Raw genomic sequence first — 17,760 nt, forward strand, 5'->3', positions numbered from 1 at the left:
TGGAACCTCCTCTGAGGGGACGAGGATCTTGAGGCCAAGGCATCTCTGTGCTGGGATAGGAATAACTAAGGACCAAAGAGGATCAGCCAGAAACATATCCAAAAGAATCCATTTTTATCAGGTAATCCTTCCTGCAGTCTAGATACAGGAAACCACTGGAAAAGAGAACCCTTTTCCTTTCCAGGGTAGCATTGATTTGTCACAGGCATGGCTTGAGAGGTTGGGAGGGCAGTCAGATGCATAATGATGCTGTGGTTTAATAGTAGGGACAGACCTCTTGCTCTGAGATTAGAGAGTGCCATTTTGCCATTTAAGGTCACTAGTATTAGAAATAGCTAATTTGTCCTTAGTGGGGAAGATCATACGGTCCTGTGCCCAGCACAGCGTGGTGTCACCACTCAAACGTCCAGATTGACACTGGACCCACTCCTCAACATCTGTAATTCTTGTAACAGCTCCAGCTTGATTGTTTAACATATATCTTTGATGGTTACTGACACGTTCCACAAACAGCTATGTAGTGGAAGGCATTGGCAGGATGCCTCACTGGTCCTGACCCAAAAGGGAAGAGCTTTTGATTGTCTAGTTCTGTGCTTTCCAGGCCAAGACACTTGGCCAGACTTCTGGCCCCTGCCTAGGAACTAATATTGATGAAGATCTTCACTGCTCCATCCCTCAAGGCTCTCTCACATGGCCAGCTATGTAGCCTGGAGCTCAGCCAATTGGAAGTGCTTGCCAGTACCCCTACTCCCAAGGGTATCTCCTGTTACTCGATTAGTGGCTGCTGAAGTCCAGTTGCATATGCCTCTCTTGTTGCCGTGCGGATGTAGCCATCAGTCAGCCAGGCAAAATGACATTCCTAATGAGCCAAGTCCTTAGAGGTGAGAAGCTGCTGATCCAGCAGAGGAGGCAGAATTCTAAGGTCTGGCCTGGAGACCTTAGCCTCTAGCATAGTCACCACCTGTTTCTGAAGAGCACTACCACCAGAGGGACCAGACAATCATGATTTTATGTCTTCCTGTGGTATAGCCTTGTTCTGGGCCCCACTTGTAAGAGTCAGACTTGTGAGTGACTGTGTGAATGAGGATATCCAGGATATATGGGAAATGTATAGTTTTCCAACCTAAAGAATCTAAGTCTCTGTGTTTCCTTAGATTGTGGGGAAGCAAGTGTCAGTAGCTTATTCCGCTTGGAATCCTTTAGGTTTTCTCCACCCACTGTAGTCTCCAAAATTCGACTTAGCAGGGTATACTCTAGATTTTCTCAGGGTTGATTTCCTATCTTTCCTCCCTCACATGGGCTACTCTCTGATCTAGGGCCTCTGTAAGTGTGGTCTCACCTGGCCCAGTCAACACTGTGTCATTGCTGTAGTGGTGTTTACTATGTCCTTCAGGGAGTGAGGCTTCTTTCAGGTTTCTGCCCACCGTAATACGGCCAAATGAAGGAGAATTCAGGGGGCCATGGTGAAAGTACGTTGGATTCTTTTATGGGTGGAAGCGAAACTGTTCCTGACTAGTCTTAGTCACAGCTATAGAGGAAAAAAAAAAGCATTGGCAAGGTTGATATCCCCATACCACTTAACCTGGCCTGGACAGCCTGATCCATAACATTGACCAGATTAAGAATAGCTGAGAAGATAAACACAATGACTTTGTTCAGCTCCATGTAGTCCAGTGAAAGCTGCCAGGTACCTTCCTCACTGGTAACACAGAGCTTCTTTCATCTCTAGGGAATAATTATCTTTTCTTTCTGTGGCAGGCCTTTGGAGGGGTGGGAGAGGGCACCTAAGTCCAAACTATCAAACCCATTTCTTTCTTTTTTTTTTTAAGGCAATTGGGGTTAAGTGTGTCTGAGGCCAGATTTGAACTCAGGGCCTCCTGACTTCAGGGCTGGTGCTCTATCCACTGCACCACTTAGCTGCCCCACAAACCCATTTCCTTGGGAAAATTTACCTTCTCTGATCCCTATCTTCTGCATGCTGACTGCAAGGGGGAATATATCTTTAGTCCCCATCTTGGAGGAAAAAGAGCATTCCCCTTTTGGGCCTTCAATATAATTGTCTCTGTAAAAGGAGTACTTGGATTTTCTTCAAGTTTTGAAAGTCTGCAGCAGAGAGACTGTCAACGTTGGCTCCATCAGACCAAACTCTCTTGAACGATTGCTTCTGGGGCTCCTCAGATTTCCCTTTGAACACTCCTAAAACCACTTCAGCTCCTTGGTGGAGAGAGTCTGCCCACAGTTTGCTCCCTTAGGGTAGGGAGTTATACCCTGGGGTGGGAGTTCTCCAATTTCTACTCCAAGTCTTTTCTCAACAACAGGAAGACACTTGGCTCTTCTTTCAGCAGAAACCAGAACCTTGGGGTCATCTAGCAACTGAATTCACCAACCCAGTTTTACTTTTAGCCTTACTGTGCTGGCTGTCCAGTTTATGCAGCACAGTCAACAACATCCAGGGAATTTTGGCCTTGGCATTTTCTTTGCCATTCTGGGCAGCTTTCTTCAGCAACCACTGAACTAGTCCCCTTTCCTGAGCTGTAGCCTACTGCCATTCCCACAGAGAGGACTCCTTTCCCATGTCAAAGAGGACTTTGGTGACAGGGACCCGGGCACTGTCCCATCATCTGCTTCGGCATCCTTATATTTGTAGGGCTTTGCCCCCAACCCAACTGTGATGTGAGACATAAGGCCATCTCATGTGTCAGCCTGCCAAGATTCCACCAAAGGTCATAGGTACAACTCTAACAACAGCACCCTATTAAATCATGTTCAGCATTGGGATGAAATGAGGGAGGCGCTTATAGGTCATTGAACATTGAACAGAGGAGACTTATTTTGCCCTAATATAGTAAGAATATGCATATATGCATATATGCATCAATGCTAGAGTGGCACTTAGCCCCACTCATCTCCACCTGGAAATGTGTCTGGTCAGTAAGTCATCAGGGTAAGGTGACTGCTGTGGCCATCAATTCTGAGAGGCCTCTGACTCTGCCTGGATGGGATCTCTTATGCCCCCAGACCAGGAAGCTTGCCTCAGGGAAATTGGAACCCAGTCAGGTTGAGAATGGGGGAGGAAGCTAGGGCAAACTCTGGTCCTATCACATGTGACATCAAGTAATTCTATGTTGAAGTATCTCATCCCATTTGCAAATTTCTTTTAATTCCAGAACAGTTCTGCTTCTTAGTATAGCAATATATTTCTCAAGTTCATAATTCTCTCAATAAGGACAAGACTTTAAGTCCCATGGAAAGTAAAAAAAATCCCTCTAGCATTTTTTTGGTAGATTTTTAGTAGTCTGAAGATGTCCATATCTTACAGGTTCACCTACATTTTTAAGGATTTTGGCATATCCTTGCATGAAAACGTGAGTTTCATTAGTACAAATTACCTGGCACCAATCTTCCTTACTCTAGTATTCGTATTACTTTGTTCATTAGGGATGGTTAATAGTTATTAGTTGGAATTCCCAGAATCCTAGGAATGATGTCAAATTAGAAGCATATGCTTTAAAAAATGAATGTACAAAGTTCAGCAATTGTGTAAATAACATTGACAGCCCCAACCCCACATTGGCCTCCAAGCCAGGTATGAAGGCCAGGTACATAGCTTTTTTCCCTTTCCCAAGGATTTTCTGGTGTTCTTAAGGGAATTGGGGGTGTTTAGGCCCTCTAGCCCCTTCATTCCAGTTCTATTTAGCCACTAAGAGAGTAGCTAAAATTTTACAAAGAAATTTTTACTTCAAAAGATATAATAACAAATATACAAACATACTCTTCCAACACATAGGCATAACCTGTCTCCCTTGGTACCACTTCAGTCTACAGGGAGGGTTTTAGGTTCATAGCATAGCTCAGTTCTTACAGAGCTCAGTTCTAAGTCCAAAACTCACAGTGGAACTCCAGTCCCAGGCACCCTGCTTTTCTGGGCTTCTCTATTGGGCTGGCTGACTGCAGCATCCTATTTGGAATCCTCGATCCATGCGTACAATAGCTTTGAACTTCCAGGTCAGAGGAGATCACTGCAGGCACCTCTAAACTGAGGAGAAAACTATAGAGAAAAGAAACAAACACCTCCAGGCCCATTTGGAACTGGAATATAAGAGAGGGGGAGCAGAGGAATGAAGTCCTTTCCCTTTCACCTGTTCAGTTCATGGCATCTGAGCTGTGAGTAAACTGTGATCTTCACCCTCTGGATGCAGCAGGAATGTGCATAGTGAGTATCTCAGAAAGAGCTACTGTTTCAGTCTCAGTAGTATTAAAGAGCCTTTTCTGGCTATGCTGCCAATCAAAGGAGGCTACACCAACCCATGGTGGTAGAGGGGTCACAGTGGCTTCCATGTTAGGCAATCAGGACATGCTCCAGAGGCCCCTCAGGGTGCCTCCATGTTAGGTGATCTGGGCATGCCCAGATGAGCCCTGGTTACATGTGGGTTGATCTGTTTGACTGTCTTTTCTTACAGAGGTTGTGTGGGAGAATTAAATAGATGATGTATTGAGAAGTTAGAATATTTCTTTAAGTGAATTTGACTTTATTGGTATAGGCACTCCCTCACCTGACCATATTGCAGCTATTCCATGGAGTAGCATACTGGTTCATAAGTTGCTTTTGGCAGGAAAAAAAAAAATTATGGGGTGGGTATCCTCCTTCTGATGAGCTGCTTTAGTGGGCTGACTTGAAGAATATCTGTCTTGGCCTACATTCAAAGCTTTTGCAGCTTGTTAGAACCTGCCATAGCTTGTCTTCTGCCGGCATAATCTTTAGGAATCCAAGATCATTTCCTCAGGACTGATGGGGTATCAGAATAGGACCGTAAACATTTTTTAAAAAATTATATGATTACCAAAAATTTACCTTTTCTCACCTCTCTCCCTTAGCTGAGAAGGAAAGAGCAACAAAGCTGTCAGTTAGCAACTGTCCCCGTGGAAGCCCCCTTTTCCCTGCCAGCAATGATGAGCAATCTTTCACTGTTATGGAATGCTCCTTGCGTTGCTCTCCTGGCTATCCCCAGTGTCCACAGACTTCCTTGTGCTGATTTGTACTGGACAGATGTTCTTATTATGACTTTGTTTTGGGTTTCCCCGTAGCAATGCATTTTCTAAATCCTTTTGGAGGAGTTTTGGGGGTGGAGTTTGCTATACTCTACCATCTTGATTCCTCATCATGGGATTCCTTTATGTGTGCAATTTTTATTAGTATTGGGATCAAACAGTATCCTAAGGGAACATATCTCTGTAATTATTGGAAAGCAGGGGCAGAAATGATTTAATATACAGATGTTTGTTTTATACACCTTTATTTAGTGGAAAATTTAATACATACTGAAGTTAACCAGTATGACTATTGAAAGAGATAAGCCGAGTATTTAATTTAGAAATTTGTAGTTTCATATACTATCTTATGTGTGGTTTTTTTTTGTTTTTTTTTTTTGTTTGCTATTGGAACATTCTATTATTGGAATGTTCATGTTTGTTTATGATAAGTTATAAGTTAATAATAAAAGTTTCATATACTATCTTATGTGTGTTTTTTTTTTCTTTTTTGCTATTGGAACATTCTGTTACTGGAATGTTCATGTTTGTTTGTGATAAGTTATAAGTTAATAAAAGAAAAATTTTAAAAGTGAAGCAGTCATAACTTTCTTACAAGTTAAATGCAGTAACTGATGAAAGGCTATGGCTATTTCAATTAATAGTATAAGTCCTGATGATTGCTATCCAGGAATAGATGACTGGTTGTATACAAGATAAATAAATGGTCCCAGGTCAGAGTATGGGGCAGAAGGTGTGGTTGGGAGGGAGAATTACCTTTTATCTAGTAGTCTTTACTATTTTTGTTTATTTCCTTTTCTTTTATTGATGCCTTAAATATATAAGTAGAAATTCCTTTGGTAGTATTATTGAAATTCTAAATTTTTTTAATAGATGGATACATTAAATTTAGAAGGCAAAAAATTCTTAAATTGATGTGGCTTTGTATCATTTGCCCCAAGTGACTCCACTTAGTTTTAATATTTTGTCTAGAAATAGAACCTGTTTTGGTCATTTTAGGTAGTAGGTTAATTTTGTTCTTTCTGAACTCTGAACTGAACAACATCTTACGTGTGGTAGATGCTCAGTAAACATTTAAATTGAATTGTAGAAAGCTCTCATTTAGGCATTTACTGTCAACAGATTATTAAATAGAGTATCTTGTTAGGAAGTGAGTTCCCCATTACTGGAACTATTCAACCAAGGGCTATTTAGCACTCACCCCCTGTCCGATATTCCTTATCCCCCACACGCTTTACTTATGTGTATGTGGGGGGCAGGGGGAGTGGAGAGGAGAGGGCTGCATGTGGTGGAAAGTTGGATTATATTGACCTCTTAATGTCCTTTCAATTTTAAGATTCTGTGATTAAGTGGAAACTTTTAAGACAGGGTCCACAAAATTACTTTGGCTGTATGAATCCAACCCAAAATTTAGTAGTTAGCTGAATTTTAAAAATAAACCACATCAAAAAACACTTGGCAAATGGTCAAAAACATTTTCCCCCCCTCTTATTACATGTATGCATGCCGTGCAAGGGCATGGGAAGGGGAACTCGAGGCTTTATTGCTGCTGAATGAAGGTGGAGAAAATCACGCATCAGGTGTCTGTTCTGAGTGGGTCTGCTGTGAGCCCTCACTGCTACTCGACCCTCCTGTGATACCTGTCTTACTATCTTACTATCCCATTCTCCGCAGCAGCTCTTCCAAACTTTTTTATTCCTTCTTAAATCTCCCATGGATACCCTCTCAGCATGAATACTTTGACTCATATTTTACAGAAAAAATTGAGGCCGTTTCTCTTCTCCCTTCTTCCTGATCCCCTATCACTCAGATGCCTTCTGCCACGTTCTCCTTTATCCCTGTCTCACATGATGAAGTAGCCTTATTCTTTACCAAGGCTAATCCTTCTCCTTGTTCAAGTGAACCCATTACATCCTGTCTCTACCACCATATTGCTGTTCTCTCATCCCATTCTATTACTTATTTTCAATCTCAAATTTTCATTTGCACTTCAATCATAAAAGTGGATTTTGTGATGAAACAGGTCATTTTCATCAGTTATAGATTTCAGAAATTCATAGTATAGCATGTAGTATATATATACATATGTCATTTTGTAATTTATGCCGTGCCTTGGACAGGGTTGAAATTTAATACATTTTTTGATTTTGTGGAATTATTAAACATGGAGTGGTTTAGAAGGATTGGCACGTTTCAATCCTTGGTAAGTTACTTTTTGCTCATCAGCATTGTATTCTGGAATCAGCTAGGGTGATGTTGGAGGTGGGTTTCTTTTGGAACTAATACCTTTAAACAACAGTAAAATGAAAACTTACTGTATTGTCTGTGTTCGTGTGCCTCAGTTGAGAGCTTAGTAATAAATGCACTTTAATCGTCAAAGCTATGTGTGTGTTACTAGGAAAGTTTATTATGTGCATATAAAGTTGGTTCATCCATCCATATAACAAATACTGATTCAAGGCTATGTTTGTGCAAGGTACTGTCTCCTGTTTTTGATAGGTGACACTGAACTGATGTACATGCCTTTCAGCAGGGTATTATTCTTTCAGATTAAATATGCACAAATATAGTAGCTTCAGTCCATAAGCACTTATTAAGCACTCCCACTTTGCTGGGATTTGTGCTGGGTGTGGTGGAAGATACAAAGACAAATGAAAGTCTCTGCTTTCAGGAAGCTTACATTCTATTCAGGTAGATTGTGTGCCTAGAGAAGGTTATACAAAATAAACTCAAGGCAGTTTTGGAGGGTTAGCATCTGTGACGATCAGGAAGATCTCATGTTAAAAGAGGCTCTTTAGGTCAGTTTTTTTTTTTTAAGGCAATTGGGGTTAAGTGGCTTGCCCAGGGTCACACAGCTAGTAAGTGTCAAGTGTTTGGTCTGAGGCCGTATTTGAACTCAGGGCCTTCTAACTTAAGGGCCGGTGCTCTATCCACTGCGCCACCTAGCTGCCCCTTTCTTTAGGTCAGTTTTGAAGGAAAATAGAGATTCTGAGAGATGGAGGTGAAGAGGGAGTTCATTCCTGGAATACAGGAGAGCCTATATATACAAAGGTGTGAGACAGCAGTAAGGGTGACCTATGTGAGGGGCAGCAAGAAGGCCAATTTGGCTGTAGCTTGGAGTGCATGAATTTGGATGCAGGTTTAATAATAACACTTTCTTACTCGCTAAACTCTTAATTGTTTCCCATTATTTTTTACTGTCAAATACAAACTCCTTTTTCCTTTAAAGTTCTTTACAGCCTGTCCTCAGCCTACCTTTTCAGCTTCATTTTGCATTATTCCCCTTTACATTTCATACAAGTCCCAAGCCTTCGTATTGGTTTTCTCCCAGCTGAAAATGTACTCCTTCCTCATCTGTGCCTTTCAAATCCCTTATTTCCCTCAAAACTTAACTGAAGAACCACTTTGCAAATTATTCCTTTACCGATCTCTCCAGGTGCTAATGTTTCCCTCCATCAAAAACAGTATCTTGATATATCATAGGAACTTATTAAATATTCACTTGTTTCTCTCAATAGTTACTTTTTATCCCCAATAATTTTTTTTTTTATCCCCAGTGCCTAATACCGTACTTAGGGCACAAAGAAGGTGCTTACTTAACAAATGCTTCTGGGGTGGTTGCTTGATAGAAAATCTATAACAAGTTTGGGAAGGTAGGGTTGCAGAGAAGTTTGTATTTGACCCTATAAAGTAATAGGGAACCCCTGGAGTTTATTATGCAGAGGGGTGACATATTCAGGACTATCATATTGGTACTTTTGGAGGATGGATTGGAGAGAAGAGAGATGCGAGGCAGGGAAATCACTTAGTAGTCTTTATGAATTGAGATTTTAGTTTTTTCTGCTGATCATGTTTTGAAGTATTTTTTTGTGAATTTATCTTACAGGTTTCCCAGCTGGCGTGTGTGTTGTAAAGAGAGTTCTTCGCCTTCTTCATATTACTCTCAAAATGACAATTGTGTACTTGAAAATGAAGATGAACATTTCCAGAAAAAGGTACAATAGATAAAGATAATATAATGTATATAATTTCTAAGATTTTTTCTTTTAAAAAAAACTTTTTGAAAGTAAATTTTAAAAAATAATAGGGCATCTGTTTTTGATTAGAGAATTTGTATTTCTACTAACTTTAGTTTTATCTGAATAATCAATTAAAGATTTTTAGTCCCATGGTTGCCAACCTATAGGCTGTAGAGTTATTGTAAGGGTCACATTTATTGACTTGGCATAACGAATATAATAAATATTTTATGTGCTGAAGCAGTTATGCCTTACATATACTTTGATATTTCATTGGATCTGTGGCTTCATCCATTGTGTGTGGGTATTCCTTATAATGATGGAGGTTGAAACTCTTCCATGTGTACTGCTCTGGTATAACTGTTGTCTGCATCTTTCTGCAAAACCTCCATAGAGAATTCCCCCAATGTGATGGGGACTTTTTCTCTTCAGGTCATAGAAGTTTCAAATGTGTGCAGATGCAATTGTGATTAATAAATTACAAATTCATTTAAAAGCAAAAAAACAAAAAGGCTATGGGTACTTTCTAAATTAGTAAAACTCTTCTCAGTTGGAGTCTTACAGTATTAAGGCCTTATAGTTAATAAAGCCAGTGGAAGCCAAAGATTCATTGCCCAAAGCACTGAAATGATAACATTTTTTTCCATTAAAGTTAAAGCTTATTTAAGCATTCTTAACCATTCAGAGAGATCTGTTTTAAGTAATTCCAGTTTAATAAACTTACTCAGATTTTAGATTGAAGTTTTTTTTTTTTTTTAAAGTCACCATCTCCTGGGAGTTCCTCAGTATCTCCTAAGTAAATAAGAACGGAGTATTGATTTTAGAAGGTTTTCTTTGGGAGTGGGAGAGTGGTATTTTATGTGATAAGGACAGTCTATTAGTGTAATTATTACACATTTTAAAGTGGCGTTTAAAAGGTTTTTTCTAAGCTTGTATTCAATTCTAAAGCCAGAATTAAAAAAAAAATAGAAATCTTAGTAGTCCCCATTTTTTTCCCCATAAGGCCCCATTTTTTCCCCATAAGGCTTTCTTTTAGGTTTGTTGTGAGAATCAAATGAGATGTTTTTGCAGAGTGCTTAGAACTGGGCCTGCACTGTTGTTTACTTCCTTCTTTCTTTGAAAATTGTATTATAAAATGGATCATATTTCCTCATGGAAATAGCTTTGTGGAGAGCTTTGTTTTCAACCTGACTTGGTATCCGCTAAAACATATATGATCCATATGTCACCAGAACATGTCAGGAACTGTAAACCTAATTTTAAAATAGTAAAACCACATTCCAACCCTATAAAATGTGTATAAATATATTTAATACATTTTTTTCCTAAAGGGCTCCAGTGAAGCCCTTTATAGTGTACCGTATCATGGTATACATGATGTATAACCATGTCATGGTATACATACAAAACACAGTTATGACAGATTTGATGTAGCATAAATATTAAAACTTAAATTGAATATTTAATAGTAGTACTTTCTGCTTTCAAATTTGAAAGAACATTTTGAGGAGTGGTTCAACTTGAGGCCTTTAGAGGGAAAAAAATCTGCCAAAGAAAGTTGCAGTCTGATGCTTCCTTTTCTTCTGAATAAATCTGCCGAAGAAAGTTGCAGTCTGATGCTTCCTTTTCTTCTGAATAAAGGAGTAAAATGAAGGTATGATAGTTAGTGACAGTTTCATAAGTTAAAGTTGTGAAAGACAGATTTTTAAGATGAAGGCTATTCAGCAGTATAAAATGAGAAAGAAGAAAGATGTGGAAATAAATTAAAAGAAACCAGTAGAGCACAGACAATTTTTAGTATTTGAGAAGTGTGAGAAGAAATGAAGTGTGGTATTGAAGTAGTGAATGAAGATCTCTGTTAAGAACATAATCAAAACCAGTATTTTTTTGTATTCTTTTTCTTTCATTATCTAGGAGGAAACTGATAAATCCATTAATACAGAATTGTCGGGAAATATAGACTCAACTTTGCCTAGTCCACTGGAACATGATACCTTAGTAGATGACTGCAGCATTGAAGAACAGGTAAAAGCTGCATCTTCTTGATTTTAAGTGACCTGCCTTTTCAAGATCACATCTAACTATAAACTTTTTATTTAGTCACTAGATTTTATAATTACTATGCTTTTACAGCATAGTAAGAGTTCACTACAAATATTGCTTTTTAAAAAGTTACAAAATAGGAGACTTTATCATGACAGTGCTGTGGCTAATAATACGTAAATAATATGCACTTCCATATGTTGTCTACACTCTACTCAAAATTTTTCAGTTGGTGTGATGTGTTCATTTGACTTCCATGAAAAGGCCAGTGCTAACAGAGAACTAGTGATAATAAAATAGTGGGGGGGCACTTCTTGGATGTACCTGGTAAGTAATGAGGAAAGCACTGGAAATACAAGGACAAGAATAGAATAGTCCCTGCTTCATGGAGCTTGTGGTCTATTAGGGAAGACAATGTGTACATATATAGGTAATAGAAAATATATACTAAATAGATTCAGGGTGGTTCTTTGGAGTAGAGCACGAGCAGCTGGGGCATCAGAGAAGAACTCATGTAGAAGGAAGCACTTGAGCTGGGTCCAGGCATGAGGGACAGCCAATACAAAGGTACTGAGATGGGAATATCAGTATTGCTTCTTTTGAGTCTGGGATTCCCAGTGTCCCCAGGAATAGCACTATCCCCTGATTCAAGGCAAGACTTCTAAACTCCATGGGATCCAGGAGCCCTGCCTCCTGGGAGACTGGGCACTTGTGGTCTCTGTGCAGATTTTGAACCTTCTAATCACGATGGAACGCCATCTGTCCATTGTAACTCTGCCAGGACTTCTTCCTAAATGGTTAACATAATCCCACCCCCACTTGCTTTCTCTGTCCTGATGATATTGAAACTCTGACTTAAAGACAAACAGAGCTCATCTACCTATCACTGTTGTCCAGTTTCCCATTCTCTTCTCCCTCAGCATTATCATCTCATTCTTTCATTCCAGATCTGGCCACCCTTTCCAGGGTTCCTTCTAAAACTCCCAATCCATAATTAACAAACTTCTTTCATTTTAGACCCCTTCCCTTCTTTCATCTTTCATGCTCCTTCCATCTTTTAGCACTCACTGGGATCTTGTTCCCCACAAATGGCTAGCCTTTTTCAGCTCCCCTGACTAGCCGTTCTAGTACTGGTTTTATACCATCTTTTATACCCTGATTAACTCATTTCCATGGGAGAGTCTCCTCATCTCTTCCCCTCTCCTATTTATTACTTATTGGTTTTAGCATTCTTTTAAAATTTTTAGATCTAAGTTCTCTCCCTCCCTGCCATCCTTTCTCTCACCCACTAAGAAGTTAAACAATATAATATCACTTATGCATGTGGAATCATGCCAAACACATTTTCATATTAGCCATGTTTCCCCAAAAAAGCAGGACAAATAAAGTGAGAAAAGTATAATTCAATTTGCCCTCAGTTCATTAGTTCTTTCTCTGCAGGTGGATAGCATTTTTTCATCATGAGTCCTTGGGATTGTCTTGGATTATTGTACTGATCAGAATCTATTATGTACAATTTATATATTTATATTATATATTATATGTTTATATATAGTATATATTATAATATTAAATATATAAAAATGTAATATTTATATATTTATATTATATACATTTGATCATCATTACAAAATTGTTACTGTGCACAATGATCTCCTGGTTCTTCTTACTTCACTTTGCATCAGTTCATTTAGGTCTTGCCATGTGTTTCTTAAACCACTCCCACCTCCATCCCCTTTCACTTCTTATAGCACAATAGTACTCCATCACAATCATGCCACAACTTGTTCAGCCATTCTCCAATTGACGAACATCAATATCCAATTCTTTGCCCCCACAGAAAGAGCTGCTATAAATATTTTTGTACAAATAGATCCTTTTCCTTTTTCCTTGACCCCTTTGAGATACAGAGCTAGTAGTGGTGTTCCTGGGTCAAAGAGGTATGCATGGTTTTTTAGCCTTTTGGGCATAGTTCCAAATTGTTTTCCAGAGTGATTGGACCAGTTTAATACTCCATCAGCAGTTCATTAGCGTACCTATTTTTCCTCATCTCCTCTAACATTTATCATTTTTGATAGGTACCTGTGAGGTGGTACGTCAAGAGTTGTTTTAATTTGCATTTCTCTAATCAGTAGTAGGGACAGGTAGGTGGCCTAGTGGATAGAGCACTGGGCTTGGAATCAGGAAGACTCATCTTCATGAGTTCAAATCCAGCCTCAGAGACTTATTTAGCCATGTGATCCTTAGCAAGTCACTTAACCCTGTTTGAATGACCTGGAGAAGGAAATGGCAAACCACTCTTTGCTGAGAAAGCCCCAAAATGGGGTCATGAAAAGTCAAACATGACTGAAATGACTGAACAACAAATCAGCAGTGATTTGGAGCATATTTTCAAAGGATTGTGAATAACTTTTGATTTCTTATTCTGAAAACTGCCTGTTTGTATCCTTTGCCATTTATCAGTTGGGGAATGGCCCTTATTTTCATAAATTTGACTCAGTTCTATGCTTAGTTCATATTTAAGAAATGAGGCCTTTATCAGAGAAACTTGCTGTAAAAAATTTTGATATTCATTGTCTTTGGGGAACATTTTAGGGAAATATAGTTTCTCTGATTATCTCTTTTAATTAGGTCTATTTTTCCTTTAGCTTTGACTCAGATCATGATTGCTATCCATGGTGGGGAGTTTTTATACTCTGTGCTCTTCATTGCCAATTGCAGAACCTCTCTCTACTGCTATCACTCAGTGACCTTTCCTCCTATAAATTTTACTCAGTCCACATTATCAATTCATCTAGATCTCAGTGGCCATTCTGTACAGACTGCTCCACCCAGAACATCCTTCCTGCTTTCTTAAGGAGGTCACTGCCTGGCTCATAATCTCACCCTCCACCCCAATTCCTATCTTCATAGTAAGTCCCTTCCACACAATATTGATGATCCCTGAGTTAGGCTAATTTTCCAGTTCCTCAGTACACTCAGATCTCAAGACCTGTTCCTCTCTTCTACTTCAAGTACACACAGGGATAGTAATATCCTTGATCTTGCTGTTACCCATGAATTTTCCACTTTGGTGTTTAAGAACAATGAATTTTTTCTATCTGATCCTAATCTTGTCATTCCATTCTTCCTATGCATTATGACTCCAAAACTTTTGTCAACACCATGACTTAACATTCTTCCTCCCCTCAGTACTTTCCCAGGCCTGGTGCAACCTTTGTTACGGTTCTAGTCTTACTTCCTTACTGATCTCATCCACTTGGTGAATCAGTTCAGTGCCCACTATCCTGTGCTCCTCCTTTTGCCAGTCATTCCCTGCTAAATCTCAACCCTGGATTATTCCTTTTTTTTTTTTTGGTGAGGCAATTGGGGTTAAGTGACTTGCCCAGAGTCACACGGCTAGTAAGTGTTACATATCTGAGGCCAGATTTGAACTTGGGTCCTCCTGACTCCAGAGCCGGTGCTCTATCCACTGTGCCACCTAGCTGCCCCAACCCTGGGTTATTCTTACCAACTGCTGCCTTTTTTTTTTTCTTTTCTTTTTCTTTCTTTCTTTTTTTTGGTGAGGCAATTAGGGTTTAGTGACTTGCCCAGGGTCACACAGTTAGTGTCAAGTGTCCAGTCTGAGACTGGATTTGAACTCAGGCCCTCCTGACTCCAGGGCAGGTGCTCTATCTACTGCACCAACTGCTGCTTTTCTTTCTGTTCATGTTCTCTTTAGTGGAGAAACCATGCTGATTGGATCCACTACAAATTTATTTTATCTCACCTGAGTTCTCACTGCAACAAGGCAATACTTCTGCTCTTCCCAAATGGGTTCCCCATCTTACTCTATGTAGTGACTGTGCCAAAACCTGTGTTATCTCTTCAAGTCCTCCCACAACATCCTTGGCCTCAACCTTATCTCATATCTCATACACATACACAAAAAATCAAGGCCATTTGCTCTGAAGTCCCTCTTCTCATCTCATTTTAGTAATAGTAGTTTAATAGTAGTGTAATAGTAGTATTTAATTTAGTAAAATTTAATTTAGTAAAATAGTAGTATTTAATAATAGTTCAATAGTAGTATTATACCTACTATCATTTCCTTTAATCCACTCTCTGAAAAAGTACCCTCTTCACCTTGCCAAAATGAACCTCTTTATATGTTTCATTGATCCCATCCCCTCCTTTCTCTAGCATGGTGGTGTCCCACATTTTTTCATCTGTAGACCCTTTTAAAAAAATGTGTAGTGAATGCTAGGGTAATTTAATATACTATTTACATTTTCTTAGATCAATTCATCAAATCCTCACAGTAAGTACATTGATAACTTTTACCACTAAAGTTTCCAAAATAAAATTTCACATTTTTACATTTATATTCTACCTGTAATCATGAAAAAATGACATAATATAAAACCGATTATAAAATAATTATTCATATTTTATACGGGACATTCTAGAATTAAAAGAAGTAATCTAGCAAGACCTTAAGTTTACTATTACCTATAAGATTCCATATTAAATTTCTTTATTTTACAAATTTTGTTAAATGCAACATTTGTAGTGAAATGAATTACAATTTGACAGCTTATTAAAATAATATAATCAGTGTTAGACTTTTTAATTTGAACAACAGTTTGCAATATTTGGCTCAACACCAAACAATTTTAAATCTTGTTCTGCATTGATTTTATTTCTGTGATTTTAAACAGGAATAAAATGAAATTGCATGATCATACAAATTTGTGATAGAAAATAGTAGGAGAATTTTACTAGCTCTCTGTTGAGAGATGGGAATTCATTTTAAAATTTTTAGTCACCTAATCAAATGAATATCTAATTATATGATAAAATATTTACTTTTCTGCTGGCTAAGGACAAGCACTGCATTAAATGACAACTGTACTTAAAAGCTGAGTTGCACATATTGCATCCTTTTTAACTGTGTTTAATATAAACTAACTTTTGTAAGGCAAGGATCTCTTCAGGTATGATTTTGTTTTCTTCTTCCCTTGGCACATTGGCAACACTCGTAGGAACTCTGAACAACTGACCAGTGTTGCCAGCCAGTGCTTTGAAAGTCCACCAGACAGAAAAATAGTAACATAAGCAAACGGAGGGTAGTTTAAATCGGAAAGCAGCCTTACTACTGCAGTGAGAGGCAATAGAAGATTTGTTTCTACAGAGCATTTGTGATGGTCTGTGATAGTTTTAAGGTGGCTTGTGATGTGCATGCCCAGCAATCGTGATTTTCAAACAGCCCGACATTTGTGCTCCAAGAACTCATATGTCTGTAACATCTTGATCACCGATGATTACACAGCTCAGGAGGTACAGTTAGTTAGAAGGTACTGGGGAAATGAGGGGGTTTTGGTGCAGTATACAGAATGCAAATTAGAGTGTGTGAATGCATGCTCCTGACCATCTGTTGGGAATCAGTTTGGAATGAAATATTGAGTACTTTTTTGAAGTTGAGAAGGAATTGGATGACAGGCTGAGACGGTGCAAGAACGCATTTCACTTACTCTGAAGTGGTCAGAGTTTGATATAATCACTGCACAAACACCATTCTTGTGTGCCCAGTCATGATAATTTCAAATTGCTGAAAAACAAATCTATAATGCTTGAAACATTCACATTTGTTTTCGTAGAGGAAAATGTATTTATTTAAATGGGCAATTTATGTACTACTTAAGGTGCTATTAAAGAATTTTTAGCACGCACCTCTTGCACTGTTGTTGTGAACCCTAAAGGAGTTTATTAACAATGAAATGGGAACCGCTGCTCTCAGATTGCCCCTACTCTTACCTCTCTCTCCTTATCTACTGCTTTTTCCCCCTAATACTTACACACGCAAGGCCTCCTCCATTCTTAAAAATTAGCAAAACAAAAAAAACCTATCTTAGGTCTTACGTCTTTACCAGCTATCGTCCTTTATGTCTTCTCCCCTTCTTAGCTAATTTTTAAAAACTAATTTATACTTGGTGCTTCTGTTTCCTTTCCTCACTATTTTCTCAAATCTCTGTAATCTGACTTCACCATCATTCAATTTAAACTTCTTTCTCCGAAGTTACCAATGATTTCTTAATTACCAGACCTCATGGCCTTTTCTTAATCTTTATCCTTCTTGATCTCTTTGTAACATTTGACGTTGCTGGCCAGTTTCTCCTCCTACTGTACTCTTTCGTCTCTGGGCTTTTCTGTCCTGACATAGCTCTTTATTGGTTATCTTCTTGTATCTCTGACCACTCTTTATACTGTTTTTTTTTGGGGGGGGGCTAGGCAATGGGCTTAAGTGACTTGCCCAGGGTCACACAGCTGGTAGGTGTTATGTGTCTGAGGTCAGATTTGAACTCAGGTCCTCCTGAATCCAAGGCTGGAGCTCCATCCACCGCGCCATCTAGCTGCCCCCTCCTCATACTCTTTTCACGAATCTTGATCTGTATCACGTCAGCTAACTTTGGATGTGTCTCAAGATTCTGACTTGGGTTCTCTTCTCTCTCTCTCTCTCCCTCTTCCTTCTACATATTTTCAGTTGGTGATTTGGTTAGCTTCTTTGGGCTCAGTTTTCATCTCTAAGTAGATGTCTTCCATTGCTGTATATTCAGTTCTGTTCCCTCTCCTGAACTCAGGTGCTGTCTAATCTACTGCCTATTAAACA

General features: G+C 38.9%; 1 protein-coding gene across 2 annotated transcripts in view; it reads left to right on the forward strand.

Annotated features, from left to right (window-relative positions):
- Positions 1-17,760, forward strand: part of SUCO (SUN domain containing ossification factor) — a 99,413-nt gene that overhangs the window by 22,970 nt on the left and 58,683 nt on the right. For both annotated transcript variants that reach the window (XM_027868437.1, XM_027868438.1), the window contains exons 2-3: positions 8,936-9,044; positions 10,983-11,093. In XM_027868437.1, the coding sequence (XP_027724238.1) occupies positions 8,936-9,044; positions 10,983-11,093 (220 nt within the window). The remainder of the gene's footprint in view (positions 1-8,935; positions 9,045-10,982; positions 11,094-17,760) is intronic.

Source organism: Vombatus ursinus, unplaced genomic scaffold (assembly GCF_900497805.2).
Source record: "Vombatus ursinus unplaced genomic scaffold, bare-nosed wombat genome assembly UNPS02014789.1, whole genome shotgun sequence".
Taxonomy (NCBI): domain Eukaryota; kingdom Metazoa; phylum Chordata; class Mammalia; order Diprotodontia; family Vombatidae; genus Vombatus; species Vombatus ursinus.